The 24,721-nt window shown below is 37.7% G+C and overlaps 2 protein-coding genes across 4 annotated transcripts in view; both read right to left on the bottom strand.

The window, feature by feature from the left end:
• The window catches only part of palm1a (paralemmin 1a), a 30,717-nt gene extending 28,828 nt beyond the window's left edge, over nt 1-1,889 (bottom strand). The window contains exon 1 of one of the 3 annotated variants that reach the window (XM_060878807.1): nt 1,600-1,889. The gene's annotated coding sequence lies outside the window, so the exon portion shown is untranslated. The remainder of the gene's footprint in view (nt 1-1,599) is intronic. The other 2 variants (XM_060878791.1, XM_060878800.1) reach the window with 2 other exon arrangements.
• Nucleotides 1,890-8,545: 6,656 nt separating this feature from the next.
• Nucleotides 8,546-22,786, bottom strand: plppr3b (phospholipid phosphatase related 3b). The gene is made up of 8 exons (XM_060878778.1): nt 22,497-22,786; nt 15,711-15,814; nt 14,113-14,298; nt 13,096-13,225; nt 12,151-12,346; nt 11,932-11,989; nt 11,372-11,545; nt 8,546-11,000 (listed from the first exon to the last, which is right to left on the bottom strand). The coding sequence occupies exons 2-8, from the start codon at nt 15,789-15,791 to the stop codon at nt 9,741-9,743; spliced, it is 2,085 nt and encodes a 694-aa protein (XP_060734761.1). The 5' UTR covers nt 15,792-15,814; nt 22,497-22,786; the 3' UTR covers nt 8,546-9,740.
• Nucleotides 22,787-24,721: the final 1,935 nt, after the last annotated feature.

Here is a 24,721-nt window from a genome sequence, read left to right as displayed (position 1 = left end):
ATATGATACATATTTAATGTGTCTACATACTTAACTAAGCAGTCTTGCAGACTAATCATTTTGCTCACATGGAAACCATTTGACTTCAAGTATTGCTGGGTAGAAACGACAAAGAGGCTTTCAACAGAGAGTAAACTGTAGGCACGGTATCGTCTTAGAGTTTCAAAAATAAAATCTATGAGCATCAAACCATGTTATCTTTAATAGCACTTAGGGTTAGTGAATTACAGAAGGCTATCAACCACTCAAAAAGGACTAATTGACTTATGTGCTTTAGGGTTAAAGTATTAGACAGGTTATTCAAAGCCCAAAGCACTCTTAAGGAGAATATGTGGTTCTACAGCAAGTTTCATCCCTAAGTGAACATTGTGAGGTAAGGGTTCAGTTATTCAAACAGACGACATGGTCCCTTGGTGAGACTGCAGAAATTTGCAGAGACATCTAAACTAATATGGTATACTAGATGAGAGATTGCAGGAGTATTTGTGTAAAAGGCCAAGCACTTCAGCCCCTTCACCCTGGAACAGTTGCTTCAGGAATCTCAGCAAAAAGCCCTGCCCATATCAGATAGCACATGCCTTCCCATTAGCAATGGGAACACTCAACATTCTGTCTGATATCCCTGCTACATATTTAGTGTTATGGTCATTCAGCCAACAAAAGACCACACACCACACCGATTGTGTGCAGTTTATGAAATGCAGATCTCACCTCTCGTTATGGAAGTTCAAACTATGGAATATTCAGTCTGGAGGATTCATTCATTCAGTCTGTGAACTCCACAAGTTTAATCAGCAAAAAATAAATAAATAAATAAATAAATAGGATTCAACCGCTTCAAGTCTTCTTAACACTTTAACCCTCTTGCAAAAAAAAAAAAAAAGAGAGACAGGACTGTAATGTGCTACTAAACATGCCTGGGAGATGAGAGGAACACAATACAGAAAGCATACTCATGGATGCATGGACGTATTTTCAGAACAGTAAAACAGCCATGATCATATGGATAATGATGATGATGATGATGTGCACGTGCATATGTGTACACTGGACCAGCCTACACATGAATGCACCTAAAAAAATAACCAGTACTGTAGTATGAAAATAAATAAATAAATAAAATACCGCATTTGGTCAGTATGTCCTATAGGCTATTTTTTGTGCAGGATGGACAGCATATAGGAGAAAAGCACGCATGCATTTAGATCCAGAGGTCAAATATATGGAATAGAAAAGGGAAGGGGGAAAAAATCCTCACGGTTAATTATGAGGCCCTGTAGCTACGAGTAATGCGTCGCATCTGGGCGCGTTAGTCAATCTGGACAATCCTAACCACTGATGCGTTCAAATAAAGTAGCGCCAAATAAATATTGTCCTCAAAGCAACAAATATCAAAGCACGCGCATTTCCACCCGCGCGAGCTCCCACAGCTGGAGCACCCACAGCTGGAGCGCCCACAGCTGGATCGCATCATGGATGAGAGAATAAAGCGCTATCTGCAGGTGTGGCAAGTCGTCAAAAGGGCCAACACAGCATGTGCACATGCAAAGCAAATAAAAAAAGAATGAATTAAATATATATATTTTTATTAAGACTTACTCTACAGTGTCAAATTGTCCACCCCCTGGTTCTGTCCGCGTGTAGCTGTGGCTCTGAGTGATGCGGATTCTTCTAGTTCTTTGATAAAATGCGCTACGACATCAATTTGGTTCCAGGTCTCCTCACTGTCTTCTCGGTATCTGCTGCACTCACACAGCAGCCTGATCAGATCCTTTAAATGTTAAGAGAGCAGAGCAGAAATGAGATGATTCTGTGACCAACACTCCTCATTGCCTAGTCCAGTTTGTCCTGTCCCCTTTTGTCGGGGTGTGAGGACTTCAGGGTGGATGGATTTTCAGGCTATTATCATTCGCCCTGATGATGAAAACAGGGGTTCAGCTTTAGCGCCCTCTCGCGGATAGAGACATCTGTTTCCAAACACAGCCTATTCTGCAGTTTTAAAAAGCATGATCCAGCTATATAAGATTTACATAACCCGGCTATATATAACCCATGATCATGATCTATAGAATCCAGCTATATATATATACAGAATCCACCTACATATGGTCAAACTATACATGAGAGTTGCTTTATGATACCTAATCAAGATGATCCACATACTTATGCTCCAACTATACATGATACAGCTATACATGCATTAGAGTTTATATATTTTTTTGGGACTTTCACATGTAATAAGCTGTGTAATGGATTGCTCATGTATTTGCTTTCTATGCAATTATATAATTACACATGAATATGTGAAAATCTTTAAATGTTTACACATTACATGAAATAAGTCTCTGTCCTATAGAAATCTTTGGAAATGTATATGTTTTGGACCATACAACAAACTGTCCAAACTGAACTTTTTCTAAAAGTGTAGATTAGGAAATAGTGCCTTGGATTATTTGCTGTACACATTGTAAATTAGGATGATTTTAAACTAGGGTTTGGTTAAGCAGTCAGTCACAATTAAATATTGTGTGCATACCTGGCCACCTAGTGACATGTTTATAGAGGTACATCAGTGAGAAAAGAAGAAGAGTCCACTTAGTGCTGTTTTTGCACTGATACACAGTGCTGGGTGTTTATTTTTCTAAATGTCATTCGTCATACCTTTTCATTCGTCATACATTTCCATAGGTATTATTTTTGATCTACTAGAGGAACTAACATCCTGACGTCAATCGAAAAAGCCACGAACATAGTGTTTTCTAATTGAGAAAGTGAGTTTAAATCCAAGCCCTGACATGCTTAGGTTAGCTTAAACATAGACATAGGAGCCAATTAAATCTTTTAATGTTTCCCCAGAGAACCCTTAAGGATACATATTTAGTTGATCTCACTAGTGCAACCAGCTCTTACTCATATCACTACTATTAAGTGGTTTATAACAGGACACGACACACAGAAGAGCACTCGAGTGTCATCAAATTTGGTAGAATGTAAACAGCAAAAATGTCTTGTGCAGAATGAAGAACTCTACACACACTGTTAACACCAACAGCAATAAAGAACCACCAACAGCTCTGTATTAACACCTACAAGGTTACCTGCAGTTCTGAGCAAACATCATCAATAGCCACAGGTATGCAATTAACACTACATAAAGCAAATTAAAGACAAAGCAGGATTTTTATTGGTAGAAAAATCAGTAAATTGTGTTTATTAAGTAATAATTATTTGTCAGCAGTTACAAATGGCCAACAAAAAGTGCAAACTAGCAAAACGTTTGAAAAAACAGAACTGTATTTTAATAAATGATGGATAACAGACCCATGATGCAATTTGTGCTCTGAAGTTTAATGAACTTTTCCACTTGTCTACAATAGTCAGGGCATTTATCCCAAATGTCTGCAAAGTCTCAGTAGTGGAAATTGTTTTTATTACTTATCATGTATCTGTTGTAAATATTATAGCTTATTTATAGTACAAGTAATAAACGGACACTTGAGTTTTACTGTTCTTCTTAACCTTGATGCCTCAAGAGCAACATCACCTGGAATCTAAATGGAATTCATATACAACTAAAAAGCAAACTTAATATTACAAAAAAACATGCAGTCTAAATGCTTTAGGGTTTGTAAACATAAAAACATCCGATAGCTTAAATCTATAGAACGATGTGATAGATTTGTCTAATACACCTTACTATAATTAGTAATAATCCTAGTAATAGGATTCTTAGTAATCTTAGTAATAAGATCCTTGGATTTGTTTTAGACAGAAATGATTCTTTGCAGCAAAAGATTTGAGAACCCCTGCTGTAGGTTTCATATAATGCTCTGCTTGTCTAGCAGCAATTCTCTCACACTCTCCCATCCTGCTATACCCGCTTTCCTCTGCAGAGATTTTTTTTAACAGATCGTGCACACACACACACACACACACACACACACACACACACACACACACACACACACACACACACACAATTCTGTTCCTTCCTGCCAGTTACCATGGTAACTTGACATGTTTTTCTCCATTTGCTCTGATCAGTGGGAACGTTGGTGGCGCAGAATGCTGGACCCTTGCCAGCTCTCTCAGGGGACTTTCTCACTCATCCAGACACAAAGAGGTAGAGAAGGAGGGGGCGTGGCCTTGTGGTCCAGCACTGGATAACATTATAGACAGGACAGGACAGTGTCAGGACGAATGAATCACTGCTGAGGTTACATTGAAAAAATATGTTCTCATCTACTTGGTAATGTCATTAATGAAGTCGTGTGCAGCATACAGTGTTGTGATTTACTCTTCTTTGTTTTACTCCAGCACATAGCATCTATACTATATAAGGATGATTACATTCTTTGTTAAAAGGTACAGCCCTGATTTCAAATTACCATAATGCTAAAAATAAAATTTTTGCCCTTGTGTTTGTAGGCGTCTGCATGAAGTCAGTGTGATGCACATAACTACATGTTGGATTATTCCATGATGTTTACTGGACCTGTAATGCAGCCATTACAGTAAGTGCTGCACACTCAGACTGAGGCATATTATTGAACCCAATCTGCTAAGTCCTACCTGATATCACCTTTGACATGAGAACACACTCAATTTTACACACAATGGCTTTTGAATTTATATAAAAGGCGTATATTCATAAGCTTAAACAAACTACCAAACTGTCCAGGAATAATGATTCAGACTCAGATTTAAAAAATCATATTTTGTACTATTTGTACATTAGAATATTTTCGATGTTCGCAATAGCGAGTGCTTGCTGACTTTTAAAACGCGTCTTAAGACTTATCTTTTTACACAGGCTTTCTTATAACATGTTCTGAAAGGCGCCATGAAATAAAATGCATTATTATTATTATTATTAGAATATTTTCAAAATTTGTTTATAGCCCTGTCTTGATCGATAACTTTCAATAAGTGACTTACAAGGCTTTGACATGCAAACAAAATCAAAAATAAATCAAAATTCAAGGAGAAGAAAATCCTACAGAAACAGCTTATCATTATTTGGAATTAATCAAAAAGATTTAAGTGATGTAAGATAATTTTTTACATCATAATAACCTTATAACCATTGGTGAAATTCAACAGACAGACAGACAGACAGACAGACAGACAGACAGACAGATAGACAGGCAGATAGATAGATAGATAGATAGATAGATAGATAGATAGATAGATAGATAGATAGATAGATAGATAGATAGATATCTCATGCGGAGAGACATGCCAAAGATCCCAGTTGCCAAAGAGTTGCCCCTACTGTACTTAGTTGTTGAGCTACAAGTCGTTTTGTTTGCTCTGTGAGTACCGTTTATTTTGATGAGTCTTCCTAGCCTTGCCTTACCTTGGTCTAGTCCTTTGTTTTAGTTTAACTTGTTTAGGGTTGTTTATTTGATAAAGATCTGATTACCTGGATGTGCAACAGTAAGCGAGAAGCCAAAAGACATTGGAAAAGATTTGCAGGATGACCTGAAAGCAACAAGAACAACAGATACACAGAGCTTATAACCATTGAACCACCTCATACAAAACTCCTGTGCAAAGAAAGAAGCAGAATCTAAGAAAATTGAGACGAATCACAATTCTTGTGGAACAGTAATTCAGCTTGTCAAGTTTAGAAAAGACAGGTTGTGCGTATGAGTCCTGGGACTTCACAACCACAGGGAAACACAGTGGTGGTAGCATCATGAGCTGCTTCACTCCAAAAGGAACTGGTGCATTACACATTATCGAAGGATATATTAGAGAAAAATTTAATTCCATCTGTCAAGAAGATGAATCTGGGGAGCCTAAAAGACTTAAGAAAGTCAAATTGAACCCCACTGGTAACTTATAGAGGATTTTGAAATTTAATCCATGACTGGGATCCTCATAATGTGGGGAACTGAAAATAATTTGTCAAGAGGAACGGGTGGAAATAAAGTATTATTGGTAATTTATGGTTTCTGAATATCCTATTAATTAACTTATCTTTGTTTAGATTAATGAATACAAGCTTTTTAGTGTATTTCAATGTAAAATATCATTAGGTGTATAGATATAAAGTGGATATACACAGTTCAAAAAGATTAAATAACAAAAACAATGGTTTGTATACTTACATCCCAACACAATACTATAATTTGATCAGAAGTGAAGACAAGTAGGAAGCTTATATTGCATCTTAAATACAAAAACTAAACACAACACTGACACAGGGTTTGTGGCGGAAGTAAGTGTTCATGGATCTGATTGCATGTGGAAAGATGTTGAAGTGTCTAGTGGTTTTGCTACATATTTCTGCAGAGAAAGTGTTTTTTTAAACGCATGATCCCTTTATTACTTCAGAATGCAAAAGCTTTTTAAAGTGCATTATGTTTGTTTTTTGATCTGTAGACCTTAGAGAGGTCAAGAAAAGCACCTGGTAATCAAAGAGTCCATAGACTGAATAAAATCTCTTTAAAATTTAATCAGTATCAGCGCATTGGGAATGAGCAGAGAGTGAAAATGTCCTCATGAACCCGCTCCTTCAGGCTATTCTAGTGCAGTCGAGGTCGTCATCAATAACAAGCGCACAGATTTGCTTTCTATGACTCAGCATGAGGTTAAATTGAAATCTGCAGAATCAGCATATTAATGTTTAAGTCTAAATTCAAACAGACTATTAGATGTGTATTATGGTAAAAAGCTGCTGCTAAAGGTACTTTAAGGAGCATTCAGGATAATATAAAATGTACAGGTAAAAGGAAGTAACTTGAAAATGATTTTTTTTTTTTTTATTTATTTTTTTTATGGACAACTGGTTAAAACTAATTTCATCCTGATATCTTTAACCTTTCCAACAAATGCCTTATGTCTCAGAGTATGTTCAGGATCTTACTGTAGGCATTTTACTGTAGCCTCGTCAAAATCCACGCTTCATCACCGTGACATGTATTGCCTGTCTCTCTGATTGTGATTTTAAAGCCCCTCCTCACCGTCTCTCACACTCTTCTCATTAAAATGATAAATTGCTTCATACTGCTCAGCACCCGGATGCCATGGCAACAGCTAGAACCTTGTTTGACTGGAAGGAATAAAATAAATAAAGCGAAAGTACATTATGGACTGGATGTGCAGAATCAAGGGGGAGTTTGCAAACTGTGGAGGATGGAAAGAGCACCAGTCTCACAAATGTAGGAGGGAGTTCAGGTAGGTGTTGAATCGACGGCAGTACCTTACCTTACCTAGTCTTCGTTTCTCCTGAAAGAGAACCAGAGAGCTGAGAATGTGTTTAAATGCCTATGAATTTTCCTTCACATTCAGTAGCAATAAAATCTGAAAAGAGAATCCAAACATGTATGCCTAAATATGAATATTAATTAAAGGTATGAATATTAATGGTGAAATTCTGTATATTTAAACCTGTATCCCACAAACACACACCAGCCACTTTATTAAAAGCACCGGCTAATACAATTATACAGTTTTATATATAATTAACTGAGATCTAAACATTATGTTTTATGTGATGTGAACATTACATTTATTTATATAGATAACTCGAAATAATAATCATGCAGTTGTAGGTCAAGAGGTTCAGCGCTTCAGTTATGTTCATGTTCACACCAAACATAACGTCCTGACCTCAGTTACATTGACCGTGGCATAGTTGTTGGTGCCAGATGGGCCGGTTTGAGTACTTCAGAAACTGCTGAGATCCTGAAATTTTCACACAGAGGCCTGAGGACAACGGACAGACTGGTTCAGGTTGAGAGAAATACAGGGAAACTTGAGGTGGTTGGGCTACAACAGCAAAAGACAACATTAGGTTACATTAAGTTGTCTAACTTGAGACTACAGTGGTCACAGGCTCACCAGCACTAGTCAGATGAAGATAGGAGGAACAGGCAACATTTTCCCCTTCTCATGTACACCTTTTATCCAGAGACACCCTTATCCAGAGTGACTGGAAATCAACTGAGCAGTTGAGGGTTAAGTGCCTTGCTCAAAAGATTTGGACCATGTCACAATCTACTACTGACTGCTATTGTGCATAAAACAAGGGATGTAGTAGCTCAGTGGTTAAGGTGTTCGACTACTGATCGAAGGTCATTGGTTTGAATCCCAGGTCCACCAAGTTGCCACTGCAGGGCCCCTGAGCAAGGCCCATAATCCTCAATTGCTCAGGTATATAAACTGAAATAAGAGTGTCTGGTAAATGTACATTATTTTGTAAATATAGACCAGCCAATGTGTCATTCTATAATAAAGTCAACATTTACTTTACTCACCTGGGAGTTTTGCTTACAATATTATAGTATGGAAAATTCAAAGAGAGATGGATTTGGATTTTGTTCTTTTATTAGTTTTATTCTACTACTTTTATTAGGTCTATTCTGCACTATTTCTAGCCTAAAAGCTGTATAATCTCCTGGAATCTCATATGGTGCTAAGAATTGTGTATGTAACCTGTATACTATTACACTGTGATTAGCCTCTCTATTAGGCACTCAGCCAGCACTGACCAAACAACCGAAAGGTTATTAATGTTATTACACAAATATGATTAAGAACAATAAAAATATCTTTGAATACATATAATTTTAATACAATCTCATGCTGATATCATAGTTTTCCAACTGTGCTGAAAGGTTTGTCAATATTATCGCAATATGAAAATTAGATTTTATCTTCACATGTCTAAACATTGAACGTCCATTGTGCTTCATTTGCCACACGGCGCAAAGACAATCACTGATAAAATTTAATTCATCACTGTGACAAATCTGAACTTCCAACGGATACAACCACTAACATAACATGCAGTAGTCCATCGGCAAGTGAGCAAAAGCCACACGCTTTTCATTAACGGAGAAAAATTTAAACAAATTATGAATACACTAAATGCTTTAAACAATCCCCCTCACTTCCCTGTGCTTTGTTTTTAAGTGCTCAGAAAAAAAATTCATTTCTTTATTGAAAATAGCAATAAAATTATACTTTTTCAAGAAGACTTATGCAGGGAAATGTAGCGCATTCAGACTTGGAACTTGTTATATGAAATTTATAATGTGTGCATTAAATACAGTCAGAATCCAAGCCCATGTGCTTGTAAGTTCCATGTGTCAAAATATGTTATATTTCCTATGACTGTACTACACTGAAAAATGCTAAGTGCGATTGGGAGAACTGTTACAAGCCGAGCATTTTTGAGTGCAGTAATTCTTTAAGCAAAATAAGACGAGTTCTTTCCGGCATGAGGATAATGTTGATCAATTTGAACTCCATTAAAATTTATCTTAGAGTATTATTATCCCCAAGGCAATATATTCTAAGAAAGTACCACATTAAAAGACATAAATAGATGAAATCCACTTGACATCATAGGCACAGACAAATGTGCATAAAATCAAGTCACAGATAAAAGGCCACAATACAAAACAGCAACCTTGCAATCAACCTTTGTTTTTGTTTTGTTTTTTAAATCTGAAAATCTGATAAATATTGTATATAGAGTATATGTTCTTCATTAGATTTTGGTGCCATTCCAGAGAAGTCCAGAGATATGACCAAAAATATTGTGCTTGTTGTATTGGCTGAAGCAGCATTTTCTGGATATGTATCTCATTAAATCATGCAGGTATTTACCCTCACTAATCTCATCAACACTAAAAAATGCAAAAAAAATGAGAATGAGAGTCTGAGTGATGCATAGTGATACGTGTCCAACCTGCATCATTTGAGATCCTAGATGCTGTGCCTTGTCACTCTTTGAACCGTCTTCCACTCTGCAGCTTTCTGTAAAAGTTTTCCTGATGGTTCTGAGGGTTCTCCCGATCAATAAGCACCAGAGGAGTTTTGCAGCGCAGACTGCGTCCCTCCATGTTTTGATCAAGCTTGGGAAGCTGGGGAGGTTGCGGTGGCTGAGGGGTTTGAAGAGGCTTATGGAAGTCTAGGTCAGCCTCACCAATCGAAGAGCATGGTGAGCTGTTCTTCACCTGACGATATCCTCTAGAGCCCTCGCGGTTCAGGTCATTGAGTTCATATGACTCGGACATGTTCCCATTTGAGGATCCCCTCCATTCCCAGGGATTGGCAGGGTTGGAGACCATGTGGACTACAGGGTGGTGAGAGGCATGCGCATCCACTGTGATGATGCCAGAGCCACTGTCACGATCAGATGGTGGCCGATAGGGGGGTGACTCGGTGCCTGTGATAGAGGAAGTGGCAGAGGAGGATGATGCCTCAGAGGATTTGGTGCTGGATAGCAGACCCTGTTGCTTGGACATGGCAATGACCTGCATGATGCGAGGTTGGTTCATCGCCCTTAGTGCACCTGGTATATTGGCCCCACTCTTCTCTGTGATGGACAGCCATTTAGCACGGGTGCTTGCACTCTTTGGAGACACTGGAGGAGGAACTGGCGGCTTGGGAGGCATAACTACCCTTGCTCCCGTGGGTGCATTGGCTGGCTTGGCAGATTGTGGCACAGTGGCACTGTATAATGTGGATGGTGCACTCTCTTCTTCAGTGGTATCCTCACCTAGGTCTGAGTCCTCCTTGCTACCCTCATCACTCTGTAGACTAGCACTGCGCATCTCCAAGGACTTCTGCTTCCATTCAGAGACAAGCTGATGTGATCGCATTGGGTCCACAGGCACAGGCACTGTTACCAAACGCCTTGTGGGCTCCTCAGGGCCTGCAGCTGTAGCTCGTGGTAAAGTGTTGCTGAATGTCACCATAGTCTCCTTACCCATAGGGCTCCGGGGGGCAAGAAGCTCTACATCTACACTGGCCCGTTTCAGGCTACCTAATGATGCCTTTTCACGCTGGATGGGGCGGTTCAAACCATCCAAGGAAGACGGTGATGTAATCTCTTCATTACTCTCAGAGGCATGGCCTTTATTGTAAACCGAGTCGTGGCCTCTCTGTGCAAGGGCTCGCAGGGCATCCTTTGGAGGGGGTGGGGCAGGAACAGGAATGGAATCCTGTGCTGGTTTGAAGTTAGAAACAGCATAGAATGCCTGGAACAAAACAAAGAACGTTCAAGTGAACCAATTTCTGATTATATACACACAATGTAATTAACTCACTACACATTCTTGATTGACTGCACCTTTCATTTACAAATTGAACAGCCAATCTCAAACTTAGTAAAGGCATTAAAATGTCCATGAAAAATATATCAGTAGGTGCAGAGGGACCATGAAGCTCACTGATGACAATAGTTTTACACTGTGCAATCTAATTTTAAACCAAGATCAAAAGACCAGGGCAAGAAAGAAATAACTGACACCAAAGGACTCTCCCATCATTGATATTACGGCTTTGGCTTTATTACGGCAAACGCACAGCTTCCACGTGCACAAGTAAGGGCACAGAAAAACAGCCTCACCAGATACACTGCGATGCCAGCACCGATGCAAAAACCCACATAGACGTCAATGGGGTGGCTGCGGTACTGTGTGATCTGAGTGAGACCGGTCAGGGCAGCAGCAATGGCAAAGGCAAAAACCAAGACAGGTTTCAGCAGCTTGGTGTTGTCTGAGATAGTAGAGTTGAAGTACATCTAGAAGAACAGACAGCACAACAGATGGTCCATATCCCCGTACACAAACTCCTATCCATCAACCTGGTATCTTGTGATATTTATATAGTGGCAGGCTGGTGGCTAAAAATCGGATGTGACTGGTTTATTTCTACACAATCTGCCAGAGACCTTGCAAGATGCAGTTATAAATAATAAATCCACATTTCCCTTAGTGTGTAAATATATTTATTTATTTGAGATTGTTACTATTTTCAAAAACCTGCTTCACTTATCATCTTTGTTAATACTGTTTATCTTGCCACATCAAGAGAGGGATTAACTAGGATTTGCTTAGTGGTAAATATTGTTTGCTTTGCTTTTGTCACCCAACACAGACACATTCACACTGAGAGGGAGAGACTTACTGAAATATAAACAGCAGCAAAGGAAGAAAGAGTTGCATGCTGGGAAGGGAAGGTTTTCCTGCCACAAAGGAAAGCAAATGTCTAGAGTAAGGCAAAACCACTGACAGCACTTGGGGTAAGGAAAAAGAGATAAATATGAAAAGTGCAGGAAAAAAAACCCACTTTAAATACAGCTTTCTGACTGTTATTTTCATCCTTATCTTGGGATGTTAGGATTACCTGGCTGAGAGAATGGCATGCTGGTCATGACCAGAGCAGATGTCTTTAGTGATGTAGGGATTTTTGTCACAGGAGACTCCAGGAAGGGTGTAATTGGGCTTGCATACAGTCAGAAAGAAAGGTGTGTGGTAGCCGGTGGCAATTTGGATTACGTCAGTGACAAGTGCCGTGGCACAAAGACCAAACACATGAACACCTAAAAAGCCAGGAATAAAGAAACACTTAGTCTAAATGCAAAATGCTTAGTCAGCAGCAGCAATGTTTGAAACTGTGGAGACACATGAGCATTCTTTCCAATGTATCAGGTACCTTCAATGGAAACACTGTGATAATGATCTCCAACTATGGCAGCCAAAAACCATTTGATAAATCATCATTTCACAGCTCAGCATCCATAGTGTGGAAACAACCATTAGCTAGCTGAGTGAGCTAAGCTAGATTAGCGTAGCTAGATCTTTTTGTGTTATAGTATGAAAGCTCTGTATTAAACTTTAGCAGTTACGGAATATTATATATGAAAGTGTTATGTCGGGGGCATCTTTTCTAGTTTGCTAGTGCTAGCTAGAAGGATGTAAGGATTAGCATAAGCTAACTAGCTAGCTATTCATCTGAGCAAGCCACTGATTCCTAAACAAGATTTGACTGCTACTATTTGTCATAAAAGCTGAACTGCGAAGGGTTACATAATATAAAGAACCTTTTTAATGAATGAGATAAAGAACATTTTAGAAAACCTGTACAGTCGTTACAGAAGCCACACAACTTATTTTATCATACTTATTTAAATTCCTTGTTCACTACTTTTACTTTTAATCAAGTGAATTATTACTACAGTAGCCATATTTCTACTCAAGTCAGTTAGTTTTGAACTTTTTCCAACAGTGTATATGTGTACACCTAATACACTCCCGATAAGTTTTACATATGAAAAGTTTGGTCACTTACCAACAAAACGTACAGTTCTCCGGAGGAAAGAGTTGAAATTACATCCACCAGCATTGATGCTTCCTTCATTCCCAGACACTATCTTGAGTCTGGACTGCATGCAATACACAATACCCTCTCCAATCATAATCTAGACAGACAAAACCCAACAGCAGACAATCCTTTGATAGAATGCTTTAATTCATGGTGTAACTTTTTTTTTGTTAAATTATAGAAGATAAGTGGCTGACAATAACAAAAGCAAAACAAGATATTATAGTATATCTTGGTCATTCGCTATTTCATCCGAACTTATTTTTCTCAAATTTCAAAAGGCATTATTGGGTTTTTATAAGAATTATCAGAGAGTCGATTAACAAAAAGTGATAGTACAGTCGTAGCGTTACAGCCTAAGCTCAGGTGGCTGTATGGTGTTTGACTAAATTGTCCCCAAATTTCCCTGTCAGTATTAATAAATATATCTATTTAAACATCTGTCTAACCATGGAGACATTCCAGGCCTTCAAACTATTGCCAATGAAATGGATCAGGATCACTGTAGTGTTAACTACTGTACAGCTGCAGATTTCAGTCGCCGTCTCAAACAACTGATATTATTATGGAAACTGGCTAGCATACGGCTAAATAATATACAATAATGCAGTCTGACAGAAAAATGAGTTCTTGAGAAAACAACTTTCGTTTTCTTGACATCACAAAAAAAATAAGAAGAATATATTGGCCTTCAGAATAAGCATTTAAATCACATATGAATAATAAATATAATATTTGACTAAGAAAGAACCAGACTTACTTTAGCTTTGTCTCACACCTAGAAAAACAGTTTTTAGTTGCAAAACAATGTTAGGAAGAATTCTGTTGGACTGATAAAGCACCGATCACCTGAATCTAATACAGAAAAAATATTAGAAACGTTTTTATTCTGTCAATCTGTGGGCTATTAAAAGTCCTACACAAAAGTCCTATTTCCTTATCAGAACCCCATCCCCAACCCCATTAACAGTCAAATGCACTTACGGAAGCAGCGGGACCAGCGAAGGCGAGACTCAGCAGCATAAGTAGAGGGATAAGTTCCTCTCCGCTCTCCACGTAGGGCATGCTGAGCGAGCGATCATGACAGCGAAAACCCACCTGCGCTGGCTGCAGAACATCAGTCAACTCCAGGAAGTACAAAGAGACCATAGAGGAAGCCACGATAGGCAGCTGCGAGTCACATGAGCAATGCCATGACAATGGAATTTCTAATTCATCACAAGCAAGAAATGATTATGTTAAATTATGTTAAAGCCAATGGTGCGTCTTTGAGTGTCTTTGATGCTAGACACATGCACAGCTTGCGCTTGTAGCGCTCACTGAAAAACCCAACCAAACCACTGTGTATCATAATCTTTGGCACCTATTATGAAAATGATCACACTAAATGAATATCACATAATCAGAAATCTTAAAATCAATATTTGGGGAAGTCGCCATTATTTATAGCAGTATAACAGAATTGAGAATCTTTAGATTTTTTGGTTTATTTTTGTGAACATAACCCATTTATTATTGTGAACCCTTCCTGTTGAATATTGAATATCACATAGTTTGCTTGATTTTGTGTTCATTTCTGCAATCAAAAATTCATGAAATTCTGGGTAGATGATGTCAGATAAGAATATAATTTTATATAGCCTGAATTCACTAAGGTGGCTTAGATTTTAGCATGTTTGCCTCTGGGGTTCAATTACCACTTCCCCATGTGCATAGTTTGTACGCTCTCCCATACATCTGGGATTTCCTCTAAGTATCTAGTTTCCTCCTCCAGTCCAAATACATGTGTTGCAGGCTGATCTCTAATAATTGTGTGCTAATGGGTGTGTGGCTGTGTGCGATTGTGCCCTTCAATGGCTCCAGGTTCCCTACGACCCTGGGAAGAATAAACAGTATAGAAGCTGGATGAATGGATGGAAGGATGGATGGATGAACAGAATTTCAGAGCAGCAGGTTTTCAGTAGAGATCCAATCCACAAACACCACAAAATCCAATCCACAAAAATTAGCAAAATAGTTATGTATTCTTGCGATGATCATTTGTTGGAAATAATCTAAGGCCAAGTCTGAGGCAGAGGCAATCAGTTTTGGTCTAAAATAAGCCAATATTTAGCAGATTTCATGATTGCATCAATTTTTCCAAAAAGCCTTATACTAGGCTCAAATCATCCAACATTACATCAAAAACAATTATGAACTAAGCAAATATCCAAGCGTTCTTTTATTGTTTTGTGAATGTTTTTTATTATTTTTAAAAACGTACTCTTACTAATTTTGTGTACTTTATCCAAGATGGCACATCAACATCCACCTGGAACTTTTGTACTAAAAGTTTTTTGTTAATTTCCCTTATGTTGATCGGATGACATTACGTTTATTATGCGCAACCTCATTTCTGAAAACTGAAAAGAATTTTCAATAATTTTGCCACATATATTTTCTAAAAAAAATATTACATATGAGAATGTAATGTTTATATGATCTTTTTTTTTTGCTCATTTTCATGAAGGGTGCCAATAATTACGGAGCTGATTTAATCATTAAAACACCACACAATATTAATATTCATTAGAAGTGCTCACCTCTACAAAATAGAAACAGGGTAATAAAGTTAAGCTGTCCTTAGGTGGTTTCTTCTTGGTAGCTTCTCGTGCAGGCATCATTATGGATTCTCTTGAACGCTGACCTGAAGAAAAAATGATTCGATGGTTCATTTTCTTCGAGCAATTTTCCACCGCTTTCATCTTACAGACTCACAGCAACTAAATCCTTCTGACAGAAATGAAGTTCGTCATCCTCCGTTTCAAACGGTAATGCTGTGTGGTAATAATCTCTTACAAACAGAAAAAAGTAATAAGAGCAAAAGTTATGTTTCCAATTTAAATAATCCTCCTCCATGCAATGTGGAAATATGATGAGAATGAAAGCAGGAGAACGGTTTAGATTACGATCGCGGAAACAGAAAAAAATCAATTCAATGCCATAGATGCTTAAAGGACGGTGATTAAAAAAAATAAAAAATCCGTCTGCATGTTTGAAAAGTTCTCTGTGCTTTAGGCATGACCAGTGTTTCATAAAAGCATATTCTTAGTGTTTTTCCTTCTCTAAACTCATCTGCTAGTTATTTGTTCATTTGGTTGGTATTCCAGAATAAGAATTGACCAGTAACACCCAAAGAAGACCATCAATCAATTTTGGCCCATCCCATAGAGTCATTTAGGTGTATAAAGCTGTATAAAGCAACTAAATAAAGCTGTACTGTATAAAGCTTCTACAGTAGGTGCTTACTTTAAAGTCTTGATATAAGCGAATACCTTCTGTGTTTACCATTACTTAAAATTATGTTGATCAGTACGTCTTTTCCACAAAGACATACTGCCTGCACATCCCAATTCATATCACGTACACTCACCAAACACTTTATCAAAACCTGTACACCTACATATTAATGCAATTGACTAATCAGCCAATTGCAATGTAGAAAATCATGCAGATTGGTCAAAGCAGAACAGCCAGGCTGGTCATGTGCATGCATCCTATCATGGCTAAAATTTACCATCTTCTAAAGGCTACTTCCAGTATAATAACAAAGCAAAAGTGGTCTCAGACTGGTTTCATGAACATGTCCTTCATAGGCCTCTGGGATATGGTAGAGCAGGAGAGTCACAGCATGAAACACTGAGAACACCTGAGAAATCTGCAGGACTTGTCTGAGGCAATCATGGCATCATGGACCAGAATCTCAAAGAGATGTTTCCAGTGTCAGAAACATCCCAGACAGAATTGAAGCTGTTTAGAGCAACAGGAGGCTCTACCTGGTGCTGGTATAGTAAATACACTATATTAGTATATTAGTATAGTAACGTATGTTAGTTGAGGGGTGCACGGTGGCTTAGTGGTTAGCACGTTCGCCTCGCACCTCCAGGGTTGGGGGTTCGATTCCCGCCTCCGCCTTGTGTGTGTGGAGTTTGCATGTTCTCCCCGTGCCTCGGGGGTTTCCTCCAGGTACTCCGGTTTCCTCCCCCGGTCCAAAGACATGCATGGTAGGTTGATTGGCATCTCTGGAAAAGGATGTGAACACTGGCGTGAGTGAATGAGAGTGTGTGTGTGTGTGCCCTGCGATGGGTTGGCACTCCGTCCAGGGTGTATCCTGCCTTGATGCCCGATGACGCCTGGGATAGGCACAGGCTCCCCGTGACCCGAGGTAGTTCGGATAAGCGGTAGAAGATGAATGAATGAATGAATGATAAATACTGTAATAAACTGTCCTCTCTACGGAAGCGTATTGCATTCACTTGAGGGAAAAAATCTACTCTGTTTTTCTGAATTAACGAGCTAATTATCTCAGAATTATGAGATAATTTTTCATGAATAAAAAGTTTTTTGCTCTGTTTTTCTGAATTAACGACTTAATTATCTCAAAATTATGAGATAAATTTTTTTTGAAAAACATTTTTTTCACTCTGTTTTTATGAATTAATGAGTTAATTATCTCAGAATTATGAGATCATTTTTCATTAAAAAAAAAAAAAATTAATTGTTCTGTTTTTCTGAATTAATGAGATCCCTCAAAATCCTGCCAGGAGCTCTATTTTAGGTGGATTGCATGGAAGTAAACATGTCCATTTCAAGTTTAATCCGGTTTTATTTTACTTTGGGTTTGAGACATTGGGAGATACTGCTGTCTTTAAGTAATATAAATGGTATTGTTATTAGTGCGTCAACTTTGCGCAGACACCTCAAGACTTTGCACCTGTTCAGACGAAAAGAACATTCTGATCTGCTTGACGTTGCTGTGTTTCTCCAGGATAAGTTGAACCGATATGGTATGCTTCACAGATATAAGATGATGCATCTGAAATGCATTCAGGCTGGCTATGTGGTGACACAAGAGACAATCAGGCAATTGTTGAAAATACTGGATCCCCATGGAGTGCAACTGAGGCGCCGGAATCGTCTTCGGCGACGTTTGCATCATAATCCAGGCCCGAACTTTTTATGGCATGTTGATTCATATGATAAACTCAAACCATATGGGATCTGCATCAATGGTGCAATCGACGGGTTTTCACGAATGGTGATACGGCTACCGTGAAGCATACCATATCGGTTCAACTGATCCTGGAGAAACACAGCAACGTCAAGCAGATCGGAATGTTCTTTTCGTCTGAACAGGTGCAAAGTTGACGCACTAATAACAATACCATTTATATTACTTAAAGACAGCAGTATCTCCCAATGTCTCAAACCCAAAGTAAAATAAAACCGGATTAAACTTGAAAGGCGGGACATGTTTACTTCCATGCAATCCACATAAAATAGAGCTCCTGGCAGGATTTTGAGGGATCTCATTAATTCAGAAAAACAGAACAATTAATTTTTTTTTTTTTTATGAAAAATTATAATTCTATGATAATTAACTCGTTAATTCAGAAAAACAGAGTAGATTTTTTTTCCTCAAGTGAATGAAATACGCTTCCGTACCTGTCTCCTTTACCATGGCACAAAATAATAATGTTGCTTTGGAAAACACAATAGTGTAATCTGAACAATACAATAATTACTCAGGATATGACAAAACAACAAATGCCCTGAAAGTATATGAATATACAGGAGTATTGTGTGTACACTCAGTGACACTAAATAGTTAGGTCTAAAATGTTAGGTCATAATAGGAGCTTTTTATACAACGGTGCGGTTAAATTCTCGAATGTGATTGGTCGAATTGGTTGGAAAAAAATCTGACTGGAAACGAATGTGTGTATAACTGCATGAAAAAGATCATAGTTCAAGCTGGAACGTTAATGGCAGGTTTACGTCGATATTTTATTACGTAGATATTTTATAATGTGTTCATATTAATACGTTGTTGTTTCTATAGTAACAGCCCACAAAGGAATTGATAATAAATATAATTTGCAACAATACAACTGTTTTAGAATCTAAAACAAGTGTTAGAATGTATGTGAGAACAAGAATTAAATTGAGTCTTTTATAAAACTGTACATCCCAGACCACTCATTTGATTGGACGAGAAGCATCCAATCAAAATGTGAAGAGTGCCTATATTTCTAATAACCTTACCAGGACATTTCACTGTGTAAAACTGCATAAAATGGTTCATTCTGGAGTGAGCTATGCTCACCGTAGCTTTATCATCATAAGCAGGGTTTGTAAATAATTAAATGTAGATAATTCAGATTGTTCAAAAAAAAATAATTAACGCTAGCATTAAAATGTGTGAACATCTTGGGTCCAATTTAATTTAATGCCAAACATCAGAGTTAACGTTAAAAGATTATAAATAGCACAAAGTATATCAAATCTAATATTGAACATATTTTATTACATTTGAGACTGTGATTTGTAGTGTGGACAACTTTAAGATATGAATGTTTGTGGTGGGTCAAATTGATGGATATGTTCAATGAGGACATGAAGGTTATTGGTGCGAGAGTAAAGGATTCCGAGGATAGATTTAAATGGAAACAGATGATTCGCTGTGGTGACCCGTAAAGGAAAAAGCCGAAAGTAGAAGAAAAAGAATTGCAGATGCATTGTTGAGAGCTTTCATAGAGCTTTTTTTATTTCTGTAGTGTTTATAAAACTCCAATACTGTCCTGAGTCAGTTTGCCTCTAACAGTAGCAAAGGGTCCTAAGAATGAACATAACACAAGGCTTATACACCTCAGGTGCCCATAGTAGTGTGGGATGCAGATCTGTTTAAATCAGTTAAATTGGATGTTGGAGGGCAGCAGGGTGTTGAATTGAATTCTTTCTTGGGAAAGAAGCTGATACAGAATCTAACAGCTTTCATTGCTGCGGGTGCTGCTGTAAAGGAGGTGGGAAAAGTCCTCCAAAAATATGCAGATGCTGTGTTTATAGAGTCTGATGTAGAGTGACATATTCCTGCACAAAGCAGAGATACAGTAAGATACCAAGCTCTTTATGGTGGCATTTAATATGTGCAATGCTCCTCTTTAAGTAATTATTATTAGTAATAATTATCACAATCCCCAGACCCCAACCACCACCCATTCTCCCACCCACCACCACCACCACCACCACCACCATTCCCATAATGAATCGAACTAATTTGTCCGAATGTGTGTTCATAATTAATCTCACCACTGGCCTGATATTTTCCCTTATTCACTGGAGTTATTTGGGTGTAAAAAGCAATCCGGCTCAGCATTACTGGAACCTTCTCCAGTTTGTATTGTCAGCCTAGACTAACCCAAGCCTCTAATGTAAATATCGCTATTGGATCCATCACACTGATAGTGACCTTAAAGATGTCGTATTCTTTAAGGAATGCATGTTTGCCCTGAAATACGAGCTTCAATCGCTTTTCATTTGTTAGAATAACAACAATCACAGCACAAGTACGAGGTCAAATTTGGGTTTAAAAGTAGGTTTACTGCCTTATCTTTTCTTAATCAAAGTCCTAAGTGCTGTATCCTAGGTATTTATCCATCCTAGATATCTATTTGTATTTATATGGTTTCTAAAAAGAGTGTCCAGACTCTCCGTGAGAAACCACAGACGAGTATTAAGTCTATTTCCGGACACCATGGACACACACCTTCACACCTTGGGACAATTTTGCACATTGCCAATCAATCTATAACATGTTTTAGCACAGCAGGAGGTAATTGCTATTTATGTTGCTCAGCCATTTTGAATACCAATTCATTTCACCTTTAGAATTTTTTTTTGCACAGTTTCTTCAACACTGCAATTACTCCATTATTACAAGCCATTTAGTTCCCTAAGATTTTTAAATTATTTGATTTTTCTATAGATCTAAATTCCTGTGTCCTAGTTAAAAAAAATTGATCTTATTAAAGTTTTTTTTTAAAGTCATATTAAAGACTACAACTGTAGATCTATTTTGCTCCAGTGATAAGATCATGTATTTTTCACCATTTTGGACAGGTTTGTTCTGGTACACAGCAATCAGGTCTAGATTCAAACAATTTGAGGTAATACCCGATATCTAATCCACATTAATATTATACAATTGTGTATTTTCTAAGAAATAAAACACATATGTGCTGTATGTTAATGTTACATAATTCAGTTTGAGTACACAGAAAATACCGACAAACGTTCATTTCATTACGATATAAAATCTTTTTGTGAAATCTTCTAGTTTTTGCGTTTACATTTTAATTAGAGCTTTATTCTCCTTAACTGTCAATGCCATCTTTTTATGTTTGTTTTTGCTTGAAGATAAGCTGTCTTATCTTAAAGACACACATATGTCTTCCAGCCAGTGTGTGTGTGTGTGTGTGTGTGTGTGTGTGTGTGTGTGTGTTAGCCATCGGACTCCTTCTTACAGAGCTTCCAATAAAGAATTACTGATAAAATTGAAATAGTATATTTATAGGGGGGCTGCATATATAAAGTATATATCTATGTGTGTATGTATATAGATAGATAGATAGATAGATAGATAGATAGATAGATAGATAGATAGATAGATAGATGTATAATACATCTATGTTAGACACACACAAATATATACATATATATATATAGATATACAGTACAGTACACACAAACACACATAAGTACCTGCTACTCATGTGTGTGTGTGTGAGTGTTGGACTTCTTCTTACACAGCTTCCAATAAAGAGTTACTGATGAAATTATTAAAATAGTATATTTATGACTGATATATATATGTGTGTGTGTGTGTGTGTGTGTATATATATATATATACTGTATATATATATATATACTGTATATATATATATATATATATATATATATATATATATATATATATATATATATATATAGAGAGAGAGAGAGAGAGAGAGAGAGATGTATAATACATCTATGTTAGACACACAAATATATATATATATATATATATATATATATATATATATATATATATATATATATATATATATATATTATACACACAAACATGCATAAGTACCTGCTACTCATCTGTTACACTCGTATACATACACACATTACTCATAGAGAAATGTATAGGTAGATAAGACTTGACAAGGGAGGAACAATCATGTTATCTGAAGACTTGTCCGTGACAGCAGTCCATCATAGATTTGATCAAGTGAGGATATGAATTCTGCTGCATGGACACCTGACTGATGTGCAGTTTATCAATAACACACTGATTGCTGGCACTTAAGACGTTCACACACACACACACACACACACACACACAGTACACTGCAATGTACACTAATGGCACCACTAAGGAGTAATTAACGTGTGTGGAATTGAAAAATAAGCATGTTTTTGAGTGACAGAGATGTTGTTGAAAACTACAATCTGCATCCTTCATCAATGCGACAACACAACATGAAGAATATATTATTACTCACCAGATAAACTCCAGGCAGCTCCTCGATGCTGGTGCTGTATTGTATGGAGGTGATGATGATGATGGTGATGATGATGATGGTGTATTTTCCCCTTTAAATCAATAGGTTGTTTCTGCTACAGTGGCTTAGACCCTGCAGTTTGTATTCGTCTTTCTGCTCACGTTTCCACACTGACATGCAATGCAATGCTGCAGCTTGCACAGACACGAGATGATTTCACTTATTTATTATTAGATTTTTATTCATTAATTGCACAGTATAGTTAGTTGCCCCCATATATAAGCACTAGATCTACGGGTGAGTGTCGTATAGACAAGGCAGTGAAATGTATGAAGTGATGGGTGATTAAAAAAAAGAAACAGCCTCCATCCCTCCCTCAACAAAACAACTCACGACACCGAACCGACACCTTGAGTGGTTCACTGGATTAACTCGTACACTGTCAATTTGATTCGATTCATTTAGACTGTACGGGCAATTCACTGGTTATTATACACTAATAGTTTATTAGGAAAGGTAATATGTGAGGTGATAATTTTGCTATCTAAAATGGAGGTTTAATAAAAGAGGAACCCGATCAGAAGGCTGTAGTCCGCCCCAAAGCGGTGATGGGGCTCATTCCTCCGCGCTTAGCTTTTAACTGTTTGTATCAATGCGCGCGGGCGCGCGCCTACATCCGGGAGCGCGCATTGATACAAATAGTTAAATGAGGAATGAACCTCATCACCGCTTCGGGGAAAGACATTTATTAAAGTAAATACTGGATCTTAAGTCACTGGTTTTATATATTATTTTATATTTATATATATATATATATATATATATATATATATATATATATATATATATATATATATATATATATGTGTGTGTGTGTGTGTGTGTGTGTGTGTGTGTGTGTGTGTGTGTGTATGTGTGTGTGTGTGTGTATAAATATACAAATAGTTCCTATTCAACGTTTGAACAGATGCTAGTATAAAAAATGTGAGAATAGCAAGTGAAAAAAGTTTTTTTTATGAATTCAAAATCATCAGTTGCATCAGATCTCATAAAGATCAGCTATTTAATTGTGTTGATGGCTGTACGTATGCAGTGCTCTGAAGAATAAATGAAAAAAAATGAATAAATGATTGAATGAATGAATGAATAAACAAATTAATTAATTAATGAACGAGCGATGGGACGAATGAATGAATGAATTAATCTCTTCATAATTAGTATCGCTTAGCTATAGCACAAAGGATCATTTTTGTCTGTTTTTTCCAGTTACCCATTTTTATTTTTATTTTTTTTAGATTTGCTATTATCTATTACAGCAATACATATAAAACAGACTTTGTGCCTCTTTGGTTAGAATTTAAGGGATTTCATGTAGTCCTTTTGTGTAGTAGTTTGTAGTGTAGTGTGATAATGGCAGGTGGTAACAGCGAGTGGCTCTTTTTGGGGATTCAATTATCGCCTCCACTCCATGAGTGCAGAGTTTGGAAATTCTCCCTGTGATTTGGGGGTTTCCTCCCTTAGTCCCAGTAGGGAAGGCTGATTGGCTTCTCTAAATTGTCTGTAGTGTATGAATGTGTCTGCGATTGTGTTTTGTGATGGGATAGCACCCTGTTCATGGTGTCCCCAGAGACAGAATCCAAGTTCAGTGTGACCCAGAGTAGGATAAGATAAACAGAAAATGGTTGAAAGGGTTGCAAAATAGAAGAGGGCTGTCTGCATGAATGAAATAACCATGTTCTACTGTGGTTGGTTACTGTGCTGAAAGTAAGATGTATTTTTGTGGCACATACTTGTTATTTAGGCACATTTTAAAAGCCAAGAATCCAGTTTGTGTTTACTGGTTCAATGCATAATAGTTTCACTGTTTATTCACTCACTCACTCACTCATTTTCTACCGCTTATCCGAACTACCTTGGGTCACGGGGAGCCTGTGCCTATCTCAGGCATCATCGGGCATCAAGGCAGGATACACCATGGACGGAGTGCCAACCCATCGCAGGGAACACACACACACTCTCATTCACTCACGCAGTCACACACTACAGACAATTTTCCAGAGATGCCAATCAACCTACCATGCATGTCTTTGGACCGGGGGAGGAAACCGGAGTACCCAGAGGAAACCCCCGAGGCACGGGGAGAACATGCAAACTCCACACACACAAGGCGGAGGCGGGAATCGAACCCCCAACCCTGGAGGTGTGAGGCAAACGTGCTAATCACT

Source organism: Tachysurus vachellii, chromosome 1, assembly GCF_030014155.1.
Source record: "Tachysurus vachellii isolate PV-2020 chromosome 1, HZAU_Pvac_v1, whole genome shotgun sequence".
NCBI classification, from domain to species: Eukaryota; Metazoa; Chordata; class Actinopteri; order Siluriformes; family Bagridae; genus Tachysurus; species Tachysurus vachellii.
Note: the sequence above shows the minus strand (reverse complement) of the source record. Positions and strands in the feature narration are given on the sequence as shown.

What these genes read in the sequence shown, in the direction of transcription:
- plppr3b (XM_060878778.1), bottom strand. Translation starts at nt 15,791, where the DNA reads ATGATGCCTGCACGAGAAGCTACCAAGAAGAAACCACCTAAGGACAGC. An exon ending in CCTGTTTCTATTTTGTAGAG is followed by an intron (nt 14,299 to 15,710) that starts GTGAGCACTTCT and finishes TGTGACTCGCAG; the next exon opens with CTGCCTATCGTGGCTTCCTC. An exon ending in CATGCCATTCTCTCAGCCAG is followed by an intron (nt 11,990 to 12,150) that starts GTAATCCTAACA and finishes CCTTTGTGGCAG; the next exon opens with GAAAACCTTCCCTTCCCAGC.